This window comes from Triticum dicoccoides, chromosome 7A, assembly GCF_002162155.2.
Source record: "Triticum dicoccoides isolate Atlit2015 ecotype Zavitan chromosome 7A, WEW_v2.0, whole genome shotgun sequence".
NCBI classification, from domain to species: Eukaryota; Viridiplantae; Streptophyta; class Magnoliopsida; order Poales; family Poaceae; genus Triticum; species Triticum dicoccoides.
The window spans coordinates 663,757,897-663,774,792 of record NC_041392.1 but is presented as its reverse complement, the minus strand read 5'-3'; the positions used below and the strand labels follow the sequence as shown (position 1 = coordinate 663,774,792).

Below are 16,896 nucleotides of genomic sequence, written 5' to 3'. Positions count from 1 at the left end.
AGAGAGGAGAAAACATCTAAACATCTTTTTAAAGGATTCTTTCAAAGTTAGACGTACTTACTTTATGCTCATTTCTGCTAAATTCAGAATCAGAAGCCGAAGCTTGCGTATTTCTTCTATCTTAGGTCTCTCTCCAATAACTTGTTTAGTAATTGGATGCAGCAGCTTTGAACCAATAACACACTTAGAATCTATCTTTTCCCAATAATATTGGCGCACAATGTCAATAATCCTCGGAAGTCCACATAGTAGTGGTAAAAATCTTCCATCCGTTTCAAAATATTGTATCAGTAACATATAAAGATCTCTCTGCACTTCATAGTTTGAATATACCCATATTTCTGGATTCAAATAAACTCGTGAAATAGCATCTTTCAGAAGAACTTTAGACATACCTGAATATGCAGAAAAAATATTAACAATGTGTAGCTTCGTCAGACACACAGGAAAAATATTAAGAGAGAGAGAGAGTACCGCAGTTCCTTAACACATCGAACATATACTTCACTGCAGGAAGTGTTTTCATATTTAACAGCTGAGGTGGAGCAGCTTGAAGCAAGAAACCCAGAATGGATAACCCAGAAAGAAGATACATCTGTTGTTGATTCGATACATTTCCATCCAGAACAGACGCGACAAGCTCAATAACCTCAGCTGCCAATTTATCATTGATGACAGATGTATAACAATATTGTCCACCATTAGTTACAGCGTCACAAAATTGAGTGAAGAGAGGAAAAAATACAGAGACTCCTCCAACACAATAAATAATATCCTGTGGCAAGCGTCGTGAACATAACTTTGTCCCGCCGATGATTGTTGCTTCAACTGTGCTTTTGTCAGCACTATCAAGTGTGGATGACACACTGAACAAAGTCTTGCTGTCACTAGCCTGAGAATACGTGGGAAAGAAAAATATTCTGTAAGTCAGTCTGAATTCATTGTAACTCCAAAGAGCCCAAAATCTGCTCAAGGTTGCCCAACATGGAGCAATTTGGACACATATAGCAAACTACATGTTTTTTTCCCAAACTACAGTTTGTGCAGAGTTGCTATGTTTGGTTCCCTTAAGTTTATAACTCCATATGCGGTCCAAACTTTCTGAAACTTTTGCAGGGCCAATCCCATTTCCAGTTACACTATCTACTACTCCCTCCGTCCCAAAATATAAGAATGTTTTTGACACTACACTAGTGTCAAAAACGTTCTTATATTTTGGGACGGAGGGAGTACACACGTGGGCAAACACTACCTGGACTGGAGTGTTACACTTGATGAAATAAGTACAACGTCATGCTTATCAGAAAGAGATTGGAACCTGTGCATTAAGACCAAAAATAATCTTTGATGAGATGCCGTCTCGTGCGTCCAAAATTCCCCTGTACAATGAATCGTCGCCATGGAAGGAGTACATATAACTTGGTCCCAGATTATATATGCCTTTTATTTGCTCTGAGGAGAGAGCATCAGAAAACACATAAACTGGGCCCATTTGACCAGTAAAGGCGGAAGTCCTTTCAAAACCAATAGAATTAGGTTCATCGCCAAGAGGCGTCAGTTCTGTACCGATGGTGCAGCGGGTCATTACCTCGTTGACTTTCGCATACCTAAAAATAGCAACAAGAACTTATGAACAATATTAACAGTATCTCTTCTTTTCCAGAAAAAATAATAACATGGCATTGTCTAAACTAGGAAGATATCCAGACAAATTCACTCTATTGCAAAGTCTTGGGAGTTCCATATGTTGCATGGGTGCTTTGAGCCAGACTACACTATGGGTCTACCAATTAGAACTATACATGAGTGAATGCTTTAACATATGAAAGCACATGTTGAAGAACCTATCTTTCATCGATGTAACAAGATGAACAAATAATTACTTATACACAATATTATGTAAGAAGTTTTAATTGGAAAATATGATTAGAATACATTAATGTAGCCACATATTAGGCCCCAATGCAAAATAGATGATGCCAACATCATTGTAAATTACGGATGAAGAATGATTTCCTCACCTACACTTCTCACATGATACTAGCTCCCCATCAACATAGCATCTCAGCTGGCTTCCTCCAGAAAAAGCCCTTCCTATTGTATGAGTAACAGAAAGGAACTTCCACTCCTTTGGTGGGAGCTTGAGTTGTAACAAAACACACTGATGTTTTTTATTGATAGACTGCCAAAGCAGGGAAGAACCAGACTTTAGGATAGGATACAAAAATACATGGCCTACAAAACAAACATATGGCTACCATGGTGGAAGCAAACATGAAGACCTTCATCATCTGAAATGCCTGTGGCCCAAGATTTAGACCAAAACTAGATGTTGTTCTTTCATGGTTAAAGGCAATGTGATCTATTATTACCGCATGGGCTGGCATGTCATGAGTAACACGAATAAAAAGTTCTTCCTCTGCCCGACTTCCACCCACATTGAGCATGGGTACATCACAGTAACCCGTCAATATATCAAATTCTCACTGCCTTATTCTACACTAATGGGTATAGAGTTAGAGGGGAAGGGAGTGTCCACAATGGCAAAACTTCTCTGGAGCCAATGCTACAGGGTTAATTTATTTCGTGTTTTTAGTTTAGGGGGATGGGATATCTGGTTTTCTAGTTTGGAGAGGTATGGAAATCTCTGCAGGTTTAGAGTAAATATGAACAATTCCTTTCTAAACTCAACGATATTTTGCATCCACACAATGTAGAATGTAGTTAAAGAATTTTTTTGGATGCAACAGATTTACCTCTATAAATAACTAGTCACAACTCATAAACATCGTATGGAGCTATAAGCAAGAGAGAATCAGTGTAATCACATCAAAATTGCTCAATTTAGCCAACATTAGCAACGCATATTTAAAATTATGGCATAGAGGAACTGGGGTTTTCTCTGAACTTTTATGAAATTAGTAAAAATGTTGCAGTGAAGTTGTTGTTTTTTTCGAGAAAACGTAAAAGACTTATGCGTTTCATTGCATTGAAATTATCGTGTCAATTTCCATGAATCCCCATTGAGGCTGTTATTGTGTCAGTTTCCACGTATTTGTGTTAAAATCTGGAAGTTAGATAAACTGTGTTGAGAAAATTATCAAGTGATGTAGTCAAAATGGAGATTTTTGATTATTTGATAGGGCAAAGAAAGATATGGTTCTATCTATATGCTAGCTAGCTAACAGAAGCCATTAATCTGATAAAACTGTTTCACAACAATAACTGCAATTCAAGTACCTGATTTGACTAAAGATGAGGTAGAAAAACACCATTACCTCATATACTAGAGCACTTTTGCTAAGCATGGCTGAGCACCCCCTTCCATCTTCTGTGGAAAAGGAGAAAAGGCCCATCATACCATTTTCTGGGAAGTTTTCTACCCTCAACCAGCAAGAAAAAGATAGTCCTCTATTATAAGGCCATTGAAATGGAGATTTTATTTCTATACCCTATCAAAGAAAAGGAAGATGTCAGACCATCACCACATTATGTATTGTGTAGTATCTGTGACATATAAAATGTTCAAAAGGCACATGAAAATGAAATAGATAAATTGATGTTAGTGGCAGAACATCATCGTCAAATGTTATATGTGCAACCATAATTAACTCCACTCAAGGTAAAATATGTCTAGAAACATACAGCAGAAGACATGTACAAGTACTAAAATGGCAGAATTTCATCCGCAAAAGGCTAGGAGATCATTAGGAACACTCACACAACTTACTACCGTGGTTGCATAGCCACACCTTAGTGGTGTCAAACTCCCCACAAACCCATTTTCAGTGCAAAAAAAACTAATTTTCACCCAGGAAACACTGAGAGTTCAAAACTTCACAGCCTGTCACTATTAACATGGATAACAGAACAAACAAATTATAAGTGACAAATAAATATGACAGAACGCACAGAATCATGGCCACTGAACTCAAAAAAAGCTTCTGGGCCCTTTTCTTTGAGCATGTGGCTGAGACTTCTCAAAAGCAAAGAAGTGTGCTTCTGCTTGGCACTAATCTTCTCGCTGCGTAAGAGGGCAAAAATTTTCCGAATATCTTTCCCACATATGCTGTGTGCGCCAATAATCTGAATCAACTCTGCAATTACGCTAACTGTATCATCCTTCTCTTCTATTGAAAACCAATCAAGAAGAACACTAAGCAACCCTGCTCTGAAACTAGAAGTTCTATTTGTAATGGATTGCTTCAGCAACTGCTGCAATACAACAAGCCCATAATGCTGAAGTGATGTGCTGCTCTGCCAATCAGAAATTGCTGATGTTACAAAAAATGTAAACCATAAATTAAATTTTATCAAAGGATGGTAATCACATCTCTGTGTGCGAGAGAACAGACCTTCTGTAAAATGTTCAAAAGTAATACAACAACGTCTTCGTTCTGAGAAATAAGTTAAGAAAACATTTATGAGAATGATACAAGAATGAAGCACAATAATTAACTGGTCCCAGCAATGATAACATCATGTTAAATTGGTTCAAAGATACTAGCCTTTATTGTTGTTTTCTCATTTATCTCAAATTTCCCATCAACTAGCATATTAAGCAATGCATCCAAGAGCCTCTCACTTGGCAACCATTTGTAATAATCCAATAGCAAGCTCTGTAATGTTTGATAACCCACACCAACTAGCACTCTGAAAGCGGCCTGAAAAAAGACAAACCAAGACTAATTAGCACAGCAGACAATAAAAAAAGCTTTAAACAACATACAACCATATGATTACCTTTGAAGCATTATTTTCTTCAAGCAGTAATGTTAGCGTCTCAAGGACATTAAGCACCAAGCGCTCACCGGTTGCCTCATTGAAAGTTCCATTTAACAAAGAGATAATATGCAGAAAGCACCCTTCGTTGCGAAATAGATTTTGATAGTACTAGGCAAAAATGGAGTATAAAAGTTGTCAACATATTATGTCACTTATAGTAGAAAACAAACACTACTGCTATTTCAACTGCTATATTCCAAGAAATATACGAGAACCTACCACGCGGTCCATCATAATGATCTCTCTCATGCTGACCAGTAGATCAATTAACAATTCCGAATTGACCTTTTCATTTTTATTTGCTTGTGTGAAGTTCTCTAAATATTTGGAGCATAGATGCAACTTTGCAGCATGATCTTGTGCTGAGGATGGAGGCAACTGGTTACAATAAATTATAAGAATAATTTAGCTCCAAAAGTTATAACAATATTAACAGAGGGAAATTTGAGATAAAACACAGTTTTACCCTAAATAAGGCAAGAACTTGCTCCAGTACTTGTTTTCGTAGGCTCTCTTCTTCAAATAAGTTGAATAAACACTCAATACATTCAGCATTGTGCAAAACTAGAATTCTTCCATCGCTAGATATAGTTACATAATCCTTAAGGAGGTTTACACCTAATTTTAGGCATGTAAGAGTGTGATCAGTTCTGTCCTCAGGTGAAGTCATCTCAATATTTTTTGTCTGAGAATCATCTCTATCGATGGTAATTTCAGGACGAGGCAAATTCCTGGAGTTTCGTAGTCCCTGTGCTTGAAGGCATGTGACCTTAAGGACTCTAGTGATTGCATCCAAGGATTTGAATGAAGCTAAAGTTTGTTGTGTGGCGAGTTGTAGAATAACACGAAAGCATTTAAGAAGAATGCTAGCCACCACCGCATCTGAAACGCAATGCTCAAGTGCATCCACTAGTGCTGAGCATTCTGGCTACAAAGAACGAAAAGAATATAATAAGAAAAGAACTCAAAATAATAAAAATATCATTATTACAGATAAGAATAATATAAAATATAAGGTAACAGAAGTGAAAAAACTGTACCAGATTATATGTGTTTTCATTAAGTGTTGCAGCAAATTCCAGAAAGGAAATAGCTTCCACTTGAAGAATGTTAACATCAATCCAATATGAGCTTTGAGAATCAGTTGCTGTCCTATTATTTTTGACATTGTCATTTTGGTTCTCTGTACCAATATGAAATTGGATGTCTTCCACAGATGACCCAACATAGAAACAGTCTTCGGAAAATATCAAGTCCCATACACCTTCCTCTCGAAAAGCTGCGAGTAGAGCTGGCGCTGAAACAAGAACCCTTCTGAATGTACGGATCGTGTAAATTTGAATGGTTTTGGCTAATATCCTGTAGTGTGAGTCACATCATACAGGGAGCATTTTGTCATTAAATGAGTTGGGAAAAGGTAATCTTCAAAGCTTCAAACATACAGATCTTCAATGACTCAACTTAAAAAAAAAGCAATCTTGCAGTTTCTGTTGCGTCAAACTAATCCACTGCATACGTAACAGTTGCAGTGTACACTAGAACAGTTTTCTATGGGGTGTACTACAGAATATTGTTAGTCACTTGCCCAATAACTAATAGATTGAAGTCGGGTTTGACTGACATATTGATCATTGCATGTAAGAATTTAACTTCAGAAAATATCAGCTAAACTCCATATGGTTGCTAAAATAAATTAGCTTCAGATATCTTCCATGTAGCAAATGAAGCAGCTAGGTAGCATTGAACAAAGTAACAGAACACTGTAGTTAACTATTGTAGCTGAAGAGAATATTCATGCCAGTACATTTTAAAACTTACTTTATATGGCTTGGTAATTCCGATTCCCAAGCACAAGCTTTGATGCAAAGAAAGACTGTTAGGAGAACCCTTATCATCCATCTCACGGATTGCTCCTGATAAGCTGATGGGATGGATGCCGAAATTTGGTTGATAGCAGTTTCATCAGAACAGCATTTTACGACATTTGAGGGGAGAATAAAAGAGCAAAGGGCAATGCTCAACTTTAGGGAATAGTCATTCCATTCTGTTATCTTAAGAAAATGAACTGGACCAGAGATAGAATTTAATGCAAGAAGAGTTTTTGTAGTATCCTTTTGCCGGTGAGACTCCTGAATCATAAATGCAGGCCAACTGATGCTATTTGCAAATTTATGCACCAACCCATTTTCGCATAAAAATTCCAAGTTGTTGATATTGCCAAATCTGAACAGCAGTCAAGGACCAAATATGGGGAAAATACTAAAACAGTATAATATCAAAGTTCAAATGCACTATTAAATTATTCAATATTATTGTAAGTCTTTTCTTTCAAAGAAAACACAAAAGGCCTTGCGCCTCGATGCATTGATAGAAGGAATAGAATGTGATCACCAATTTGTCAAGAAAATGCATAAACAACACTCTTTTTTTTTCTTGGTAGAGCATAGCCAAAACATACATTAATCTGTTCCAATGATAAAGATTAGCACAGCATATTGATGCTCTTTATGTTTAGAGAAGCGTATTAATATTCTGAAACATATTGTGATCACCAATTAAAAGTAGTTTAGAGCACAGGATACACTGCCTCACTCAGAATTTCCAGATATAGTAGCTGCAGAAGAAGAATCTCATCCCTATAAAAGCATGGTAATGTCAGAACATAAAAGTGGGGATAAAATATATAAGGTGAGCTAGCACAGTAGAGCTGAACTCTTAACCTAGCAGGTTCTCATCCTAATATTTCACAGCAGTTTTTTCAGAAACAAATTGTTCGTTGCAGAACTTCCCTATTATCACCCGTAATAGAGCTTGCAAATTTCCAAAAAGTTGTACAAGCAATTGGCAGAAAAAATAATGAAAAAGTTATAAACAAATATAAGATGTTTTAGGTCACTAAAATAGTGACCCAAAATGTCTTACATTTGTTCACAGAGGGAGTAAATAACAGTAAACACTAAGTCTGATATATGAGTGTGTATGATTTAAAGAACTGCAACTGTATGTTCCACATTGTCAACCACTCTGCCCCATAAATTTGTCGGAAAAAAATAGATATCAAATTAGAAAAGTAATATTGTAGATAACATTAATATTTTGAAACTGACACTCAAAAACGAAAATGCCAAACTTAACGATTTCAAGTAAATTTTAGTTTGCAATTTGAATATGGAATGGATATAGAAATTCCACATTCACATTATAGATGTGCTAAAATTAAATAAAATGGCATCTTTAACTTAATAGTGAATTTTGATACGATTTTTTGCAAAGCAATGTTGCATTTTGACTTTTACGATATAATTTAACTTGGAACTAGAAAACTCTTAGGTATATATAGTTTCCATCTTAACCAGAATGTTTGCCATTATGGGTATAATACGAGAGCATAAGGTAAGGAAATATGAAATGAAAAACAGAAGTATTGTAGGTGCACCTTTCATCTCTTGATATAGATGAATGCTTTGAAACTGAAAATTTATTTGAAGGAAGTCCTAGTCCATCCAGTAGAATTTCCAGCCCACCAATGCTTCTGAAATGATTCTGTGCATGGGTACCAGATATAGTTGATCGAAGGGTGGACAAAGTGGTAAAATGAAGTGAGAGATCAGTCCACTGCTCTTTCAAATTCAGCCTCTGAATGACCCGTAACAGTTCTGCAGTAACATTTCTATGTTTTATCAAATAATAAAAATGATAGAAATTCAATAAGGGACATATGATGACATTGTAAATTACAGATGGATCCACCGGCAAACATCTATAGGCATGCACTGCGTGTGGTCCATGGTGCTTATGACGATGAGGTTAGGGAGGACTGGATTTTCTACTCTCGGGTGTACTACACCCGAGTTAGCAAAAAAGTTGAAAAAAGTTCATCAAACGAAATCCAAAAAATCTGAAATTTTGCTACATCAAACTTTATCATATGTTTGAGGTTCTTGCCAAGTTTCATCGAAAAATAACATCCGAGGAGCTCTCACCGAAAAAAACAAAATCGCTGCTGAAAGTTTTGTGCACTGTTTGAGCAGTGATTTTGTTATTTTTGGTGAGGGCTCCTCAGATGTTATTTTTAGGTGAAATTTTGTAAGAACATCACACATCTGATAATGTTTCATGTCCCAAAATTTCAGATTTTTTGGACAATGTTTGACCACATTTTTTCAATATTTTGCTAATCAGGTGTAGTACACCCGAGAGTAGCCACTACTTTCCGGTTAGGGAGACAAGGAGTTGCAGCAGAGTTCTGATTTGTTCTTAGCACCTCACTCTCATTCATTGATATAAATTTGTGTTTGTTAATAATTTGCAGCTTAATAGTTTATTGACTATCTTTAGTACTCCCTCCGATCCATATTAATTGACGCTGCTCTAGTACAACTTTGTACTAAAGTTATACTAGAGTAGAGTCAATTAATTTGGATTGGAGGGAGTAGCGTTATTTTGTTCTTCACTACTTTTGTTCTTAAACACAAAAGACTGAAGTAGAAGTATGATTTTCCATCTAGCAATAAAAGGCTAACTTTAATCAGTGAACTGTGCAGACAATGTCTATGCCCTTTTCTGTAATTGGTATCCCTTTACACATCAGGATTCTCCCTAAGTCCTTTCTTTAGTTTAAAAAATACCAAGTATAAATCATCAATGAGGAGTAATTAACACAAGGCTCCTAACAGAAAACCTTCAATCATCGACATTTGAAACTTCTAGAATCTATTGTCAAGGAAGAACGAAGGCTTTATATGACAATCCAGTAACGTAGACAACAGATACTACTGCACTAATGTATGTTTGAGAAAAAAATTGCAGAACTTCAATTTTGGTAAACAGCTAAAGGGCAACTTTACCTACTAACCGATTGACACAACCAGCTTCCAGCACAAGAATAATAGCCTTTTGCTGCCAATGTTGAAGTGCATCAGAAATGGTGTTTTCTGGAATACTTGGAGAAACCGTAGCCAAATAACTGCTCGATCGGACATATTTAGTGGTATCGACAAAATGGGGGTCCCTTGTAGCAGTTGGTTCCAACTTCATGAAATTTGAAATTATTGTGATTATGCATATGAGTATCTTTAGCATCATCCTTGTATTTTCTACTGCTTGATCTGAAGATTGGTCATCTACAGCATGCAAACTGTTCAAGGCTTTCAGCTGATCAACAGCGGCTGAATATAACAAAGATGAAAGAGTTATTTAAAATTTTGGATAGTGATCCATCAGAATCAGATGCAGGAAAGTATAGGTAAGCTAGCAAGAAATAATGGTAAAACTGGAACATTTAGTAACGAAAATAAGAAATTATAGTGAACAAGTAATCAGAACAAATATCCAGCACCCAGAGATAATTCTCGGAATGTACCAACATCTGAAGAGAAATGCTACCTTTTAGTAGAGAAGTAACCTTCTGCACGCCACCATAATAGCTAAATACTCTACAATTATGCACGGAGCGAGTCAGAATAGTCAGGCACTCCAGGACATGCAATCTTTCAGCGCTTAATTCCAGGGGTTCTAGTTGGTCCGAATGCTTTGGAGAAGATTCTGGACTGGTGCCACCTAATAATGCAATACAGGAGCAGATGTGATTCCATTTATCACAGTAAGAGCCAAAATCACAAACAGTTCCATAAAAAATCAGCAACACATTCCCATGTAATAGTACATGCTCCCATAGCATTGATGTATTTTGGTTAAGGCATTTGCTCGTATAACCTCACTAGAACTCGAATTTATCATGTACAGCACTGCCTGCGGACAAATGCCTGAATACTGCAGCGATAATATAGTATGGGTGGTGGTCTGGTATGACATGGATGTTGGGGTAACATTGATTAATGCCAAACTTGGTATGTTAGCGGCATTTAGAAATAGAATTTTTCTCTTTTCGATATATTAGCTACTTAAGACCATCTTGCACACAAACATAACAATGAAATCCTATAAAAATTGGTCAGGATTTCCGCAACGAAATAGATTCCACAACGGAGGACAACACACCCCAGCCCAACTGCACAACAATAGAAAAGTAGTCCTTAAGCACACTGGCTCAACAAAAGAAGCAAAAGGTGTTGGACTGACGGAAGCACTAGTTACTAGCTGACACCTAACTTAAGTAGGTTACTTAAAGCCATAGGATTAAAACTAGGGAACTTTTGTTATTGTCTCTAAGTGAAGCTCTATGATTACTTTTTGTTGTCGGACAATGCACACTCTCTTCTCTTTGGTCACTATATTATGTCCGCTAACAGCATCAAAGGACCATGCTACCTCTCTTACATTTGCTCTGAAAGTATAAAGATCAAAAAAGGAGAAGTTAGCCCTGCCTACTAGCACTACTGCTGGCAAGACCATTCTACTGCTTTGCGTTTACTTAAATGAGTCAAACTACATGTGACCTAAGGGCATCTCCAAAGCCGATCCACAAACAGCCCGCATACGTCAAAACCCCTCTCGGAGCCCACGCCTCCATCCTCCCTTCTTTGTCTGCATCCGTTTTCTCCCTTGCCATCGCCACCGCTCCACCACCCCAGCCACCCCGCCACACCCCTACTGGAAGTCGACAGGTCCATCACCTTTGACGGTACACCCCGGGCTCAACGCCGCTGCTCCTCTACCGGGTTCCACACTTCTCCTCTGTCCGCCGCACGGGTACCATCCGCTTGTACAATACTCACCATGCCCGGCATCTGTATAGTGAAATGTGCGTGCTAAAAAATGTGTCCCTTCTTCTTTGAAGCAATGGATTTGGATATGGAGTACATATACGAGCACTATGTTGAGTCATCTGATGGCTTGTCCGACGAGGACTACATGGATGAAACAACGATGATGCAGGCGGTCCTTGCAGACGTGGAGAAGAGCATGTTCTCAATTTCAAGGGATCGATCAAGGGTCATCGAGTGCTCAACCGCAAAAGGGCGCGCGGCCATTTGACGCTGATGGACGACTACTTTGCCTCCAATGCCCTCTTCGCTGACAATTTTCACAGGCGCTTCCAGATGCGCAAAAATGTCTTCGGTCGTCTCTACCATGGCGTCCGGTCCTTTGATGACTACACCATCTTGAAGGGCGACGTGGTAAGGATTGGGTTCTCTGGTTACCAAAAGTGCACGGCATGCGGATGCTTGCATATGGCATGACTGGTGATTCGCAAGACGAGTACCTACGGACATCTGAGAGCACATGCAGAGATGTCATGGTCAAGTTTGCAACTGCCCTGGTCGAGGTGTTTGGACCTCAATACCATAGAGAACCAACTGTGGCAGACACCGAGAGGCTCTTGGCAATCTCAGAAGTAGGAGGGTGGCCAGGTTTGCTCAGATCTCTTGACTGCATGCATTGGAAATGGAAAAACTTCCCAAAAGCTTTACAAGGGCAATATCATGGTCATGTTAAGAAGCCCACCGTCATTCTTGAAGCAGTTGCATTAAATGATTTTTTGGATTTGGCACGCTTTCTTTGGCATGCCCGGGTCTCACAATGGCATCAAAGTGTTGTAGCGATCGCCACTGTTTGCTAGGCTGACTGAAGGAAAAGCTCCTCCTTGCCACTATAATGTCAGTGGGCATGAGTACAACATGGGCTACTATCTGGTTACGACATCTATCCTCCGTGGGCTACCTTTTGAACACCATTTGTCAGAAAAAGTCTCACTTTGCTCAAAGACAAGAAGCAGCTAGAAAGGATGTTGAGAGGGCAAAGGATGTTGAGAGGGCATTTGGAGTTCTGCAGGCACGTTTTGTAGTTGTTCGCGGGCCTGCTAAACAATGGGATCCAGAGACCTTGTGGGAGGTGATGACCTGTTGTGTGATCATGCATAAACATGATCATGGAGGATGAGGGTGACCATGCTACTTGTGATAGCCTGGCTTATTAGGGATGATAGACTACTCATATCAATAAGGAATTTCTTCTTTTCCGGGAGCCCATTCGGACAGAACTCCAAAGTTAAGCGTGCTCAGCTTGGAGTAGTGTCAGGATGGGTGACCGACCGGGAAGTTGCTCCCGGGTGCACACGAGTGAGGACAAAGTGCGCAGAAAAGACTAGTATTGATCTGTGGGGCCAGTCTAGATCCCGCCAGGAGTGACGACCACCGGCGGGTATGTCCGGGGCGTTACAAGTTGGTATCAGAGCCGACCCTCGCGGTTACACGGATGGTTGCGGACAGGTGCGTGGTCATGTTGTTCATGACGTTTGTGACCCGTCGTGGCACCCGGCATGTCACATGTACCGGACTGGAAGCACAGACGTTTGTGCCAAGAGGGAACGTTCCTGTGGCCCGACGAGGACGTCGGTTCCTCTGAGTGGGGGTGTATGTGATAGCCTGGCTTATTAGGGATGATAGACTACTCATATCAATAAGGAATTTCTTCTTTTCCGAGAGCCCATTCGGACAGAACTCCAAAGTTAAGCGTGCTCAGCTTGGAGTAGTGTCAGGATGGGTGACTGACCGGGAAGTTGCTCCCGGGTGCGCACGAGTGAGGACAAAGTGCGCAGAAAAGACTAGTATTGATCTGTGGGGCCAGTCTAGATCCCGCCAGGAGTGACGACCACCGGCGGGTATGTCCGGGGCGTTACACTACTGCAGGGCTTGAACTTGAAAACATGGATGATCCTATGGAACTTCCAGACAAGAATCCGGTCACATTTGAAGAGTTTGTTCAAATGCATCAACAAATTCGGCATCAAGCAACTCACGATCTAATTGAGCATCTATGGGTGGTCAAAGGGGAGAACGATGTTGGAGTGTAATATTTGAAGTTTTTAAAATTTGAACAACTGATGCATTTGAAGCTAAACTGAAACTATATATGCGGCTATTTGAGTGTGCAGACTTTAAAAAAATGGGGCCGGATGTATGCGGATAGCATTGGATGGCCTGCTCCCGCATGTGTGTCTGCGGACGGATGTCGGAGGAAATTTGTTGGTCGGTGTTGGAGATGCCCTAGCGCTAATAATGAAAAAAAATAAAACCACAAGAGTGCATCTTTTAGTGGCTAGAAAAATAGCAAAGCTGCGCTGTGGCAAAAGCGTCAAAGAAATTACTGCAATACCCCAGCCCATTAGTGGAGGCCCATGTGGCCCAAGTATAGTTGTATGGTGGAATTATTCTCACATGGAGAGTTTAGATACGGTTGGACCAACATATATGTCATTGTGTTCCAAACGTACGACCTCTGGGTTAACCCTTTTCCATTAAGACGGGATGAAAGTGTAAGAGGGGTGTTGCGCATACATGGTCCAGCCCTACAGGTGGAGTAAGCATTAAGAAATTTGGGCCAGCATGTTACAGTTACGATCTTTTCTCAACACCTAATTCCAAACTTCTCAAGTCCCATGTTGAATAGAATCAATATACTATGAACATAAATAGTAGGTGGGCTCTTGTATAGCGTGACTTGAGAAGTGGAGCGGTATCCCACTATAGACTCATCATATAGTAGAGGCACTTACTTTCAGTGATAGTTGAAGTTATTAGAGAAATTTCCTGGATCAGAATAAGAATGACCTCAGAAGGATGCCCATAAGAGCATCCAACGACTGTTTCATCAGATCCCAATTCTTGATCAACAAATTCTTCAATATGGTATGGACCCCAGTCTCTGAATGTTTGTACGAATTGTAAGACAAAAATTTGCAGTGATTTCTCCTTTTCCTCCTGTAAAAATTATTGCAAAGAGATACAAGATATAGTACTGACTGAATTGCTAATAAATACACTAATTAGTTTATCATAAAGCACAAGTACATACAGCTATGTATAATACTTAACAGAAATATAATCATATTTATCAATCATTCTTGTTACTGTTAAGCTTCATGCACTAGCCAACGCTGGTTGAAGAGGGGAACGACAATTTTTGGATAAATTGTGAAGCCAGGACTTGAACTCAAGACCTTGGACCCTGCTACCATGTTAAGCTTCATGCACTAGCCAATGCAACCAAAAGTCGTAACCGATGGAAAGAGCTAGGCAATCCACATATACACTTCAACACCCCTCTCACGTGTGACGTGGAAGTCAACACATGAATAGACTCAGAGGTATGGCTCAAGAGGCTTATATACAAACACAGATGGGGGCAGCAGCAATTTTTTAATAAATTGCGAAAGCCAGGACTTGAACTCAAAACCATGTTAAGCTTCATGCACTAGCCAATGCAACCAGAAGTCCAAACTGATGGAAAGGGCTAGGCAATCCACATATACACTTCAACAGTTACAACACTTAAGGCTTTGAATGTTATATTTCTTGAAAAACAAAGTTGTACATTGTAGCTTGAAACAACATGTGTGAATACAATTATCATCATACTGGGAGTAGCTCTAGTTCGAAGTGCAACTCAGCTTGAAAGTTAAGCATTCAACCTTGTTAATTACAACACAAACCAACTCTAAGCCCAGTGGACAAACAAGTAGACACAGCCAAATGGAAGTATTAAACTTCACGTTTGGCTTTGATATATAAGTTTATCTGTAGATATTCTGTGTATTTGATACTTCTCACGTGTTGCACTAAGACAGAAAATTACTCAGTAATGAAATGGATAAGAACCGAAACACAAACATTAAGTAAACATGACTAGTCCTTTATCCTCTTATGTTACATCTAAGTATAGAGACAATACATCTAACAAAAGTATGAGACTGGACATCTTTGTCGGGTGTACGTTCCAAATTATGAAAAGGGTTGTTCAAGAGAGAACTAGCAAGCTTCAGGGGAATACCTTATCATGGGCATTCTCATACTTCTGCCAAAGTGTACTTAAGACTCCCTCCTCAGTGCTATCACTAGAACGAAATGAAAAATAATGAGAAACAATCATGCTGATGTGCACATAACAATCAAGTCATTTGATGATATATTTTCTGTATGAACCCTTACAGACTATATGATACAATGTCAAATGTACCAGAATATTAAACAATTTCCTAACTGGCAAGCATATCTTGTGCTGTTCCACATAATGTCATTGAAGGCATGTATTATGTTGCAGCAACATATCCTAATTTAAATAAGAAAGGAGTTCATGGAGTAAAAATCAATCAATGCATTACTGTCTTTAATGCTTTTGTAACATGAACACCTGCTCCACGGTCCATGGTAGCCATGGTTGCACACTCAATGTAAACCATATGTATAACCATTTTATTTTAAAACAACTCGGAAGCGGCCGATGTATTATACAGGGAATGCAGGCAAGTTAATAAGGCCCTAATGCTAGTAACCAGACAGCAGCAAGTGAATAAATGTGCTTTTCCTTAGGTGGAATGGAATGCTTTCGCCTGGCTTATAAAGCCCAAAACTGGAACAGCAAATGCAAGTAGTGCAGCTCAGGATATGAGCTTACAGTACAAGTTCAGGCTCAACTCAGTGAATAAATTTCATAGCTCTTCTCTAGAAACAATTCATAGCTGGACACTAAAACAAAAGCCCCAGCACTACTCAGAATCCACACTGAGTTACCCCGGTCGTGTCGGCATCGTTCTCATGTAACATGCATTTCCCACAGTTCATGAACCCGTGGACATTACTGTGACAACAGAGACAGACGAAAATCGCACCCAGATTTCTGCGACCGAACACGCGCCGGCTCCCATCACTAGAGGCTAGGTCACGTACGGGCAAGTGGGGATACGCGCGCGAATCGACACAAGCCGCATGTCCCAATGCGGGACGATGTGATACCTGAAGACGACGCGGGGCGCGGGGGCATCGTCGAGGTCGGCGCCGCGGAAGGAGCCGCCGCGGACGGAGGGGGAGGGGGGCGCGGGCGGCCCCGGGGGCTGCGGCGACTTGCGGAGCAGATCGGCGACGCCACGCACGAGGTTCATCGTTCGCGTCCGGCCGACCGACCCGAGCCTGCGGCTACCAGCACCGGCGCATCACCACCACCGCCACCACCGGCCGGCGAACTCGATTCGAATCCGGGCGAGACGCGATCTCGATGCGGGGGGCGGGGAGATCGCGAGCGAGGGGCGGAAATTTTCTCCGACGGGAGTGTGCGTGCGGGCGTGCGACGCGTGCGCCGAGCTCGCGCCTATGTTTAGACCCCGCGAAATGGAGGGAGAGTGGAGAAGGGGACTGGGATTTGGGAAGGGGGAGG

The 16,896-nt window shown here is 40.1% G+C and overlaps 1 protein-coding gene across 2 annotated transcripts in view; it reads right to left on the bottom strand.

The window, feature by feature from the left end:
* Nucleotides 1-16,874, bottom strand: part of LOC119329053 (BEACH domain-containing protein B-like) — a 29,573-nt gene extending 12,699 nt beyond the window's left edge. For both annotated transcript variants that reach the window (XM_037602040.1, XM_037602041.1), the window contains exons 1-20: nt 16,479-16,874; nt 15,517-15,580; nt 14,243-14,447; nt 10,171-10,344; nt 9,633-9,953; nt 8,222-8,441; nt 7,368-7,421; nt 6,604-7,008; nt 5,826-6,144; nt 5,252-5,713; nt 5,005-5,163; nt 4,744-4,893; nt 4,509-4,664; nt 4,356-4,397; nt 3,913-4,257; nt 3,279-3,452; nt 2,022-2,182; nt 1,319-1,607; nt 475-892; nt 62-395 (exon numbers count right to left, since the gene is read on the bottom strand). In XM_037602040.1, the coding sequence (XP_037457937.1) occupies nt 62-395; nt 475-892; nt 1,319-1,607; nt 2,022-2,182; nt 3,279-3,452; nt 3,913-4,257; nt 4,356-4,397; nt 4,509-4,664; nt 4,744-4,893; nt 5,005-5,163; nt 5,252-5,713; nt 5,826-6,144; nt 6,604-7,008; nt 7,368-7,421; nt 8,222-8,441; nt 9,633-9,953; nt 10,171-10,344; nt 14,243-14,447; nt 15,517-15,580; nt 16,479-16,624 (4,598 nt within the window). In that variant the 5' untranslated portion in view covers nt 16,625-16,874. The remainder of the gene's footprint in view (nt 1-61; nt 396-474; nt 893-1,318; nt 1,608-2,021; nt 2,183-3,278; nt 3,453-3,912; nt 4,258-4,355; nt 4,398-4,508; nt 4,665-4,743; nt 4,894-5,004; nt 5,164-5,251; nt 5,714-5,825; nt 6,145-6,603; nt 7,009-7,367; nt 7,422-8,221; nt 8,442-9,632; nt 9,954-10,170; nt 10,345-14,242; nt 14,448-15,516; nt 15,581-16,478) is intronic.
* Nucleotides 16,875-16,896: the final 22 nt, after the last annotated feature.